This window comes from Cyprinus carpio, chromosome B1 (assembly GCF_018340385.1).
Source record: "Cyprinus carpio isolate SPL01 chromosome B1, ASM1834038v1, whole genome shotgun sequence".
Classification (NCBI taxonomy): domain Eukaryota; kingdom Metazoa; phylum Chordata; class Actinopteri; order Cypriniformes; family Cyprinidae; genus Cyprinus; species Cyprinus carpio.
The window spans coordinates 22,576,873-22,589,344 of record NC_056597.1 but is presented as its reverse complement, the minus strand read 5'-3'; the positions used below and the strand labels follow the sequence as shown (position 1 = coordinate 22,589,344).

The window sequence follows — 12,472 nt, the reverse complement described above, 5'->3', positions numbered from 1 at the left end:
GAAATATGCTCCCACCTGCCATCTGGCAGCACTGACAGCGGGGAGGAAATACCACGGTGATGAATTCATGGGAGTGTTGAGGCGCTGCCAGGCCAGGTGAGATAGCAGCGCGAGGAGACGGACTCGATGAGAGGGGAGGAGAGGAGAGGGGAACGGGAGGATGCTCACACGAGTCTGTCTCCATACAGTACACACTCCTGTGAAATAATGAGTGGCCACAGACTAGCTTGCATTTAACTTCCACATTCAATTTTGTAGAAAAGAAAGGGTTTCGTTTATAAAATGCAACTTCAACTCAATATATTTTGTCCTTTTTACTGGAAATGAGGTGAGCATTTAATTAATAATAATAATAATAATAATAATAATAATAATAATAATAATAATATATTATTATTATTATTATATAAATAATAATAATATATTATTATTATTATTAATTTATAATCACAGGTTTAAACAGCTACAAGCTAATAGTTTGCCTCAGAAAACAACAGACAAAATAAACAAAACATTTACTGTGAAACTGCATATATTGTATAAGAAAGTAATGTGTCATCTACGGTATCTTAATTATTCTAAGCATAAATAAATAAATAAATAATAACCTGAAGGTTAAATAAATAATAACCTTCTGTGTGGTTAAATAATAACCACACAGAATTTATTTTGAAAATATTTACGTGTTTACAAGTCTATATTTATATTATGAATCAATATATTTAATATATAAAAATATCATTTTTTTTCTGAAACATACAGTATACATGCATGTGTGTGTTTGTATTATATATATATATATATATATATATATATATATAATAAATATACACAGTACACATACTGTGCATATATTATGTAAACAAAAACTTATATTTTGGATGCGATTAATAATTTGACAGCACTAATTTAAATCTATCCATCCTCCCTAAAATACAGCATACTGATCAGAATAAAGAGCAAAGACTGAATCTCATCAACGACACACCAGACCTAAACACATTTCTGTTATCATGTAGACACGATTATCCAAAACAACTTACAGTATAATAATTATATCTAAGGTCACCCTGGATGATATATCATCGCTTAAATCTTCAGATATTTAACCAGGAAAGAGTGCATTCCCAAAAGATGGATGATTGAAAAGTTCAGAAATCACAAATAAGATATGCATTAATATATGATGATTTTCAAAAAAAAAACAAAAAAACAAATCCTAAATAGCAATACAGACGCGTATAAGCAGCTCCTTCTAAAAAAAAATCTAGCTCATTATTCACACCTAAAGAAGCTGACAGAAAGAAAGCTTTATGATTTATGCCATGCTTATGGACATGATGATGAATAATTGCAGCTAGAGGCAGAAGATGTGCAGAAGATTTGAGATGTCTACCTGGCCACACCAGCCCCGTTCCAGCAGGCCGTCCCGTCTCCAGGGGCCAGGTCGCTCACACACAGCTGGTCGGCCAGGCCGCCGTAGAAGGCGCGGTGCAGACGCAGACTGCTGAGGAACTCTCTGCAGACACACAGAGGAGTGTTTCACTGTCTGTCCAGCAGAGGGAGCGCTAACACAGCTCTGGAAACACTGCAGCTTCAACAACTTTTATTAAAAAAAATCTCTTCCAATGAATGCAGCTGTCAAGGACATAATATTGTAAGAATGTAAGAATTCTTTATGTGCATAAATTAAATATTAACATAACCAACAATTCACTTCATTGGCTACCCCAACTATTTTTCATTTACAGTATATTTTGTATATCTGGTTATTAAATGTTAAATATTATTGATTAACATTTTGATATTAACTGGTAAAATATATTATATGAAATGTATCATCTGTAAAAAGACCAACTTGTACTGTTATTAAAAAAAAAAAAAAAAAAAGTTTTTTTTTTTCTGTATGAGACAAAACCAAATATTAATATTGTATTAATATATTATTATATTGCATTAATATGTTATTATAATATTAAAACATGTTTTAAAAATACTATTATACACAATGTTTTAATTAATTAAAAATACCATATTAACATATAAAATCTTTTTTAATAATTATTTATGTACAAATACAAATTTATTTTCCTTTATATTATTAATTATATATGCAAAATACTAATTTATGCTATAATTATATTATTATAAATCTATGCAAGACCAAAACAAATCTTAATATAAGCATTAATAGTTAATAAGCATTAACAATATTAATAATGCATAATATTAATGCCATTAATGTTAAGGCATGCTGTTTTCTAAATACTAATATATATATATATATATATATATATATATATATATATATATATATATATATATATATATATATAAACAACATATTTCTGTAGTTTATCATTAACACTAGTAGTACTAATACTAATAATAATAATAATGTTTTTATAATGTTTTACACGTATAATTATGTTTTTAAAATACTATTATACACAATATCGATAAATTAAAATATTATATTAATATGTTAAATAGTATTCATTATATATGTACAAAGTCCAATTTATACAGTATTCATTATATATTTCTATAGAGGAAAAACATGATAGAATATTAAATATTAAATGTATTAATATTAAAATATGTTTTTTCCAAAAAAAAAAAAAAAAAATGGATTTTAAAATCCAATGTTAATTGTGAAACATTTAACATGACATGACACAACCCCGTTATAGTTCATAGTTTCAATGACTTCATTATTCTAAACTGTGTAAACAGTCATCATAACACAAAGATGAGCAGATGCCTCCAGAGCTTTGGCTGCAGTCTACAGCATGTGTTGATGTTAGCAGCTATTTTCCAGACTTACTTCCTCCTGTTGCTGAGCGTGTCGTCTGCGTTTCTGACCGCTCCTTTCAGAGGAATGGAGTCTCGTCCGGCGCTGCCGTGCTGACCGCTGCTCACCTGCTCCGGCTGCTGTCTGACGGGGTCACCGCACACCCTGCGCACCTGCACAGATCACACACCATTACCAGCACATCCACACACTAACAAGATATTTAACAGTGGCTAAAGCACTTAAACTTGCACTTCTTCAGGTCAAAAGGGGTCGATGTGCCTGTAGTAACACGATCAAGCACTAGGTGATGCTGCTGATTAACTCATGCAGCAACAGCATTCACAAGACTGGGACGGTCAGAGAAATAGAGAGCGATTGTTTATACACAACTACCGGAAAGTGAGCTTTTATAGGAAAGAGGTGGTAAGAGCACATTTATATGTTGTAAAGTGACTGACTCATTCACTGTTTACTGGATATACTGACTCATGTGCTCAGTCAGTCGTCTCAGCATCAGATGGCACATCCATGGATTGTTCACAGACTTTCTGGTTTTGGAGACAAAAACGGCAGATCTTCACCATCTGAAGCCAAGTCTGAAACCACCGGGTCCAATCTGACTTTTCTCCAACACAGTTTTCAGAATTTAAAATCTCTTTATATATATTTATGCCAAGGTTTTGTTTGAATACTGGATTCTGACTGGCTGGAACTAAGGTATGCATTAAAACCCTTTAATGCACAGGTAGTTCCAAGTCAGTTTAATCACAGCTCTGTATTAAAGGGGTCATAAGATGCTGCTAAAAAGAACATTATTTGGTGCATTTGGTGTAATGAAATGTGTTTATGCGGTTTAAGGTTAAAACACATTATTTTCCACATACTGTACATTATTGTTTCTCCTCTATCCTTCGCCTTCTGAAACACTCAATTTTCACGAGGCTCATCGCTCTGAAAAGCGAGGTGTGCTGTGATTGGCCAGCTATCCAGCGCGTTGTGATTGGCCAAATGCCTAGAGCGTGTGACGGAAATGTTACGCCTCTTAACATAATGTGATGCCTTGTCCGGCCGGAGCGACAAGGCATAACCATAAAACCCTTTATAAACGTGATATAAACATGATTTCTAGTTGTGTCTTCTTTTGGAAGAACGCTTTCTCAACGAAACAGCGTCACACACCGCGGTCTAGAGTGAGCCACGGCCGGCTTGAGTGAGCTTGAGAACGGTGCGGCGGGGGATTCTACGAAGGAGTGTACCTTGGTCTTGCAGCAACCATATATGACGACCCCGGGCTGGACGCCGCTTCGTCCACAGTGAAAGCCGATTTGGCGATCCACAGTGCAAAATTGATGTATTTCTTCAGCGACCAGCACAGTTCAGCTCCAGGCATGATGGAGAGGATATCGTCCTCTTTTAGAAGGCCAAACAAAATAGTTTCGCTTTCACAGTGAAACACACAGCGTCTATATGACATGGCGGCAGCAGAAACAACAATACTACAACCAGAATACAAGGTATGCCTTCTTTCTTTGCGTGAACATCTGGGCGGCGTTATGCAAATCTTCCCACATCGTGACGTAGAGATGTGGGGGCGTGTTTAAACGAGCCGTTTCAGGGGGCGTGGACGAGTCTCAGCTTTTATAAAGAATATCTCTTTGGATTTAAGACTTTAGTCTTTACAACTTCACAGATCTTCTTTATTCACCAAGAGCTTGTAACACTCCAAAGAGAAAGGAAAAATTGAAATCGCATCATATGATCCCTTATAATAATAATTATATATATATATTGGTGCTGTCAAATGATTAATCACGATTAATCGCATCCAAAATAAGTTTTTGTTTACATAATATATGTGCTGTGCTGGGTACTGTGTATATTTATTATGTATATATAAATACACACACATACAGCATATATTTAAAAAATATTTACATGTATTTACATGTTTATATTTATATTCATATATTTTGTATCATATATAAATATACTTAATATATAAACGTAACATATTTTTCTTAAATAAATATGTTATTACACATACATGCATGTGTAATAAATATACACAGTACACACATATATTATGTAAACAAAAACTTTTATTTTGGATTTATCATTTGACAACACTAATACAGTATATATATATATATTTATAGTGGTGTAACGGTTTACAAAATTCACGGTTCGGTTTGATACGACACTGTGGTGTCACGGTTCAGTACGTTTTCGATACAGAAAAAAGAACAAAATGCAAGAGAAATTGCTTTGATTTTATTTTATTTTTTTAAACTAACATCATTAAGTTTTCTTTTTTATATATATTTTGAACAATGCAGTGTGCTGAACAACAGTCGCTCAGATCAGCGGCTGGCGTCGAGCTGATGAGGTGAGAAAGACAAGAAGCTGGCGATAGATTTAGTTTCAAAGCACCATGCTTAAAAACTATTTTAGACTTTGGAGGGCCTTTTGACTTTTGCCATTTATCTAAGATGATTCTGGAAGCTTTTTTTAACATTAATTTCTTATTTATTTGTTTGGTGATTTTCAGTGTTTTATAAGTTATTTCTCATATATTATATATATATGAGAATATATGAGAATATATATATTATATTAGGTCTATAGCATGGTGTATTTGTTTTGTTAATAAATTAAACATTCTGTTTAATATAAGTTTTTGTTTTTATGTAAAATGTATATATATATATATATATATATAAATTATCGATTTTTCTTTTATGCCAAAAATCATTAGGATATTAAGTACAGATCATATTCCATGAAGATATTTTGTTAATTTCTTGCTGTAAATATATAAAACTTAATTTTTGATTAGTAATATGCACTGCTAAGAACTTGATTTGGACAACTTTAAAGGTGATTTTCTCAGTATTTTTTTTTTTTTTTTTGCACCCTCAGATTTTCAAATAGTTGTATCTCAGCCAAAAATGCCAGACACTCTAGAGTCTAGACACTTATTGACTTTTATGAAGATCATCATTCCTCCACAACAATTGGGATAATTTGGACTTAATTTCCACAGGTCATACAAACTGTTTTCATTGTTCTTACACTAGCCGTGACCCTCAGCCAGTGACAACACCTTATTAGAGACTTGATTCTGATCCAGATTCTGATCCACTCCTGACCCCCGCAGATCAAGTGTCACTCGATCGCTGACAAATCCCTGCAGTTTGAAGACTGCGCACACACATACATACACACACAGACGCTCCGTCTGCAAACCTTCACATTTCAACAGCACCACCACAACACTATCTGAACATGTGTACAGAATCCCACAGAAGCGGAGTATGACTGCAGGCGTCCAGCACACATGAGCGTGGCCGGCCGTCCCGCTGCAGCTGCCCACACAGAGAGTATTTTGGGAATGTTCTGGGCTCTCTGGCTGCAGCATGGCATGTGTGACTGCGAGCAACTCATGTTCAGGCCGTACAGCATTCCACATCATCCAAACAGTAGTTACACCACGACTTTAACACCGACTTCTCAAGACATGAAAACTGCAAAAATGCAAAGGCTTGGATTTGGGTTTGAAAGAAAAATGTTCACCTATTTGTGAATGTTTAGCCTTCAGGATTTTAAAACTAAATGCTGCCATCAAGTCATGTCAGAATATTATACACTTTGTGAAAAATAGAATGTATGTATGTAATTTGGCAATGCATTGTTTTATTCCAGTCAAAATCGCTTTTGAGAGATGTGTGCGCAGTCTCAGAAACTAAATAAAGTTTATCCAAGAAGCTGCTAGATTTGTTGCTAGGGGCTTTTTAAAAAAAAGTCGCTAAGCAGAAGCACAACTGTTTTCAACATCAATAATAATCAGAAATGTTTCTTGAGCAGCAAATCAGCATATTACAATGATTTCTGAAGATCATGTGACACTGAAGACTGGAGTAATGATGCTGAAAATACAGCTTTGATCACAGAAGTAAATTACATCTTAACAGATATTCACATAGCAAACAGTTATTTTAATTTGTAATAATATTTCACATTTTTACTGCTTTTACTGTATTTTTCATCAAATAAATGCAGCCTTGGTGAGCAGAAGAAACGTCTTTCAAAAACACTAAAAAGCCCCAAACTTTTGAACAGTATAGTCTAGTCTACTTTTGACATTTGCATAAAAATGTCATCAAACTAGTGATCTTAATATATGATGTGACCCCACTGAAAAATAATTAATAATTGTATACATTTTATGTGTAGATTCTATTATTTACTCTTGTCCCAGAAACATTTAACTTATTATGAAATAAATACTTTTAAGTAAAAATACCTTACATGATAGCTTTGAAATTCACTTGAGCATGAAAATTGTTTAAAATGTTCTAATTGTCAAATATCCGGCGTACCTGTGCAGAAAGTCGCGGTGCGTTCCTCTGCGCGTGGGCCACGGCGTCCCTCACCAGCCCGTGAACTTCCAGAAGCACTTGCTCCAGATCCTGCGCCCCGTGCATGCGGGTGGAGAGCGTCTCTAACGAGCGCACAAACTCCCTCCAGTGGGCGTCCACTTCGGCCAGGCTGGCGAGACAGCCTCGCACCACGTTGAGACAGTAGCCCATGCAGGGCTTACTGGTGGTCAGACCCTGGCAGTGCGGGCAGTAGCTCATCCTCAGCAGGCCGCGTCTGCACTCGCGGCTGAGCTGAATGTGATCGGTCGTGTTGATGACCTCCACGCCCAAGTGTAGTGCCTGGAGGAACACCCGGCCGGGCATCGAGGCACGGGAGATGAGCGCGGCGAGGCGACCCGGGGCTCCGCCGTATGGCCCCAGATCCCGACAGGAGGCACGGACGCACTCGGAGTACGACAGAGACATGCGCGACAGATCCGGCTCCACCAGCCGCTCATAAACCAGGGGGAAAAGGGCGTCAAAGAAGCGCTGCGAAGCTTCCTCCAGACTGAGCTCGGAGCCCAAGACGAAGAGACCCACGTCTGTGAAAAACTCCCCGAGGGGAGCCGCAGCCGGACCGGCCAGATCACGGTACGTGTGCAGGAGGACAGCATGAGTGTGATTCTCCGCCTGATGCACAAGGGACTCCACGGTTTCTGGAAGATAGATGGAAAAAAAGAAGAAATTTTCAAAGCATGAATCATTTACAATAAGCTAAAGGCACATTTAGAAACAGTACTGTTCAATTTTTTTTGTTGACATGCAATGCTTAGAAATGAAAACAGAAATGTTCACACGCTTTACAGGTTTTTCCTTTCAAACTATTCAATATACACTACATTTCAAAATTTCGGGGTTTGTTTTTCAAAGAAAATAATACTCAGATTCAGCAAAGATGCATTAAATTGATAAAAAGTGCCAAAACTAACAACTTAAATTGGGCCCTCTAGAGTTCTTTAATATAATATAATATAATATAATATAATATAATATAATATAATATAATATAATATAATATAAAGGGCTGTCAATCGATTAAAATATTTTATTTAAATTATTAAATTAAATGAATCGCATGATTGTTATGAGTAAACTTGTGATTAATCGCAACTTAATCACATTTTTATCTGTTCTAAATGTACTTCAAATTAATACTGTTTCAAGTTTTTAATACTCTAATCAACATGGGCATGGACAAATATGGATGCTTTATGGAAATGTATGTTTATTATTAGTGAAGCCATATTCAACAGAGCATGAAGACTAGACAAGTTTCGTACGGTCATAGATGTTTTTCAAATAACTTGTTCATGTCCATTAGACACATGAAAAAAAAGAACATAAAAAACAGGTTCCCATTACTTCTCTTTCTTTGCACTGTTAAATTACTTACACAAGCCTGTTTACATTTTTGCACAACAGGGCAGCTCACTTCTGAACATGCACAATGCACATTTATTATTACTGAAACCACCCTTAACTTATAGCATAAAGAACATAGACATTTCAAATTAGAGATTCAACATAATATGCATTTTAACTGAAAGCGCTGCTCCTCTCAGCCGCTCACTGAACAGAGCAGACGCTGAGAGATGTGTGCGCAGGGAGCAAGACCTCGCGCTCGTGCAGCAATACTGGTGAGTCTCAGAAACTAAATAAAGTTTATCCAAGAAGCTGCTAGATTTGTCACTAGGCGCTTTTTAAAAAAAAAAAGTTGCTAAGCAGCTGCACAACTGTTTTCAACATCAATAATAATCAGAAATGTTTCTTGTGCAGCAAATCAGTATATTAGAATGATTTCTGAAGATCATGTGACACTGAAGACTGGAGTAATGATGCTGAAAATTCAGCTTGGATCACAGGAGTAAATTACATCTTAACAGATATTCACATAGCAAACAGTTATTTTAATTTGTAATAATATTTCACATTTTTACTGCTTTTACTGTATTTTTCATCAAATAAATGACAGCCTTGGTGAGCAGCAGAAGAAACGTCTTTCAAAAACACTAAAAAGCCCCAAACTTTTGAACAGTATAGTCTAGTCTACTTTTGACATTTGCATAAAAATGTCATCAAACTAGTGGCATTCTTGCAATATTCTCTGTAGTTAGTGCTTTGAGCGTGTAAAAGCCCACACTATACAGAAACGAGTCCCAGGCCCATTGAAAGCAGCGGAGCAGAGAATGGCTCTTCCTGCAGGCGAACCCAATATGAAATACTTTTTTATCTGTGTGCAATGAGATCTAAAGAGCTTCCTCAGTCCAGAGAGAGAGAGAAATAAAAAAAAGTGGATAACAAGACGCATAGAGCTTGAAGATACACTGGTGCAATGATGCCTTGAAGCGCTCTCCATATCTCTGCGTTTAAAGAGCGCATTGAAAGATCATTCTTTTTTTATTATTCCCTATTATCTCTATATATGATGCCCAAAATCATCTTTGTGCACATTCTCCAAACACTCAGCGCTAATTCATATGTGATGTATAAACAATAACTCATCATGCTGGAAATGACTCATAGTTATTGTAGTTTTAATGGCCTTTCTTCCATCGGTTTTAATTCTGTATGCGGTTTCTTGGAAGAAAAAATGTACGAGGGTACATCATAAGAAATATATTTCGTGAATACATACACTAACACATTTTAATGCAAAGTTTTATAAATGATATTCAAAAAGAAAAAAAATCTCTGAAAAACTATACTGTAAAATAACTTCTGTAAAAAGAAAAACTCCATGGATTTTAAGATATTCTCTTAAAAAATATATTTTATTCTATTTATTTTTGGTGAAATTATGAAGTAATACAAACTACTGTTGTAAGGTTTGAGGTCAGTAAGATCTTTTTAAACAACTTAATTTTATTCAGCAAGGTATGTATTCAACTGATCAGGACTTGTATTATTGCAAAAATAATTATTTCAAATAAATGCAGTTCTTCAAGTTCATCAAAAATCTATTTATCGAAAAACAAACTGTTTTCAATATTGGTAATAATCAGAAATGTTTCTTGATCAACAAATCAGCATATTATAATGATTTCTGAAGGATCATGTGACGCTGAAGACTGGAGTAATGATGTTGCAAATTCAGCTTTGAATCACAAGGATTAAATTGCATTTTATAATATATGCACATAGAAACCAGTTATTTTAAACTGTAATAATATTTCAACATATTACTGTTTTTATAAAATTTTTCATCAAATAAATGCAGCCTTAATGAGCAGAAGAGACACAAATCTTACCGACCCCAAACTTTTGAATGGCAGTTTATATATATATATATATATATATATATATATATATATATATATATATATATATATATATATATACAGTACAGGTCAAAAGTTTGGAAACATTACTATTTTTAATGTTTTTGAAAGAAGTTTCTTCTGCTCATCAAGCCTGCATTTATTTGATCAAAAAAAAATACAGAAAAAAAAATTTTATATTGAGATATGTTATAACAATTTGAAATAATTGTTTTTAAATTTATTATACTTTAAATGATCATTTATTTCTGTGATGCAAAGCTGAATTTTTAGGATCTTAATCACATGATCCTTTAGAAATCATTCTAATATGATGATTCATTTTCAAAGTTGGAAACAGTTCTGCTGCTTAATATTTTTTCAGAACTTGTGATACTTTTTTAGGATACTTTGATGAATAAAAGGTAAAAAAAAAAAAAAAAAAAAAAAAAGAAGCTATGTTTTTAAAATATAAATATTTTGTAATAATATACACTACTGGTCAGTAATTTGGGGTCAGTATTTTTTTTTCTTCTTTTTTTTAAATAAAATCAATACTTTTATTCAGCAAGGATGTGTTAAACTGATAAAAAGTGATAGTAAAGAAAATATATTATTAGAATATATATTATTAGAATTTTTTTTTTTTTTTTTTTTGAATAAATGCAGTTCTTTTAACCTTTTATTCATCAAATATATTAGACAGCAGAACTGTTTCCAACACTCATAATAAATCAGAATATTAGAATGATTTCTAAATGATCATGTGATAGACTGGATGTTACATGTGACACTGAAGGCTGGAGTAATGATGCTGAAAATTCAGCTTTGCATCACAGGAATAAATTATTTTTTTAAAGTATATTCAAATAGAAAACTATTATTTTAAGTTGTAATAATATTTCACAATATTATTGTTTTTCCTGTATTTTTGATCAAATAAATCCAGGCTTGATGAGCAGAAGAGACTTCTTTCAAAAACATTAAAAATAGTAATGTTTCCAAACTTTTGACCTGAACTGTATATATATATATATATATATATATATATATATATATATATATATATTTATATATATATATATATATATATATTGCCAAAAGAGATTTCCAACTTGGAATGATTGAGGCCAACAATATTTTTGGATTAAATCCTTCAGCTTTGATGTCATCCAATAAAGTATAATAAACACTATATATAGCCAAAAGAGATTTGGGATGATATTTCTACAATCAATAAAGTCGGGCCAGATAAGCAGAAATAACCTGATGCAAGTTGCAGGATCAACGCGGCAGGACGTCCAATTTCCTGCTAAAGTCTTTTTGTCTGTGAGTGAAGTATGACTTTCAGAGTTAGCAATATCCTTGCTGCGCTTTTTATGAGCCCTGAGAAATACCTGAGTACAAGAGAACCTCGGTCGGCACAGAACGACCTCCTGTGTCTCCTCGTTAATGTCTGAACAATTCATCTAAGTGGAAATACTGTAAAATGAGTCTCAGTTTCTCCCAAGGTTTCCTCTCATTATACCATAACTTCTTTGTAAACCCCCCCCCCCATTTTCCAAATGTTTTGTCTGTGTCTGTCTGTCTGAGAGCCAAGCAATTTTTTAAATGTGCAAATGTGTAAAGATTTGTATGACATATATAACCTTCTTATACAGCATGCAACTAATTTTTTTACATTTAACAAATTACCTTTATTTCAAGAATGTACTACTCTAAACTAGTATCCTCGTGGTGGCAAAGACAAAAAGAGCAGAAATGTGTGAGTGTCGGGCAGTGATTTGTGTGAGAGGATTAGACGCATTCGATACGTTTGGTCTTGGCTGACTACTGAGGGTTCACAGGGATTAGACACAGCTGATTAAGAGCTGGCCGGCTCAGGGAGGTCACCGAAGATTGTTTACCACCGAGCGTTAATGAATCCTCCTTACTAGACCACAGAAAGACAATATGTCTGAGCATGTGTGTGTATAAAGATTGACGTCTTTAGGAGCTAA

The 12,472-nt window shown here is 34.2% G+C and overlaps 1 protein-coding gene across 2 annotated transcripts in view; it reads right to left on the bottom strand.

Moving 5' to 3' along the window:
- The window catches only part of LOC109048675 (glypican-5-like), a 94,270-nt gene that overhangs the window by 33,102 nt on the left and 48,696 nt on the right, over nucleotides 1-12,472 (bottom strand). For both annotated transcript variants that reach the window (XM_042717008.1, XM_042717009.1), the window contains exons 3-5: nucleotides 7,177-7,871; nucleotides 2,828-2,967; nucleotides 1,397-1,519 (exon numbers count right to left, since the gene is read on the bottom strand). In XM_042717008.1, coding sequence (XP_042572942.1) covers nucleotides 1,397-1,519; nucleotides 2,828-2,967; nucleotides 7,177-7,871 — 958 coding nt within the window. The remainder of the gene's footprint in view (nucleotides 1-1,396; nucleotides 1,520-2,827; nucleotides 2,968-7,176; nucleotides 7,872-12,472) is intronic.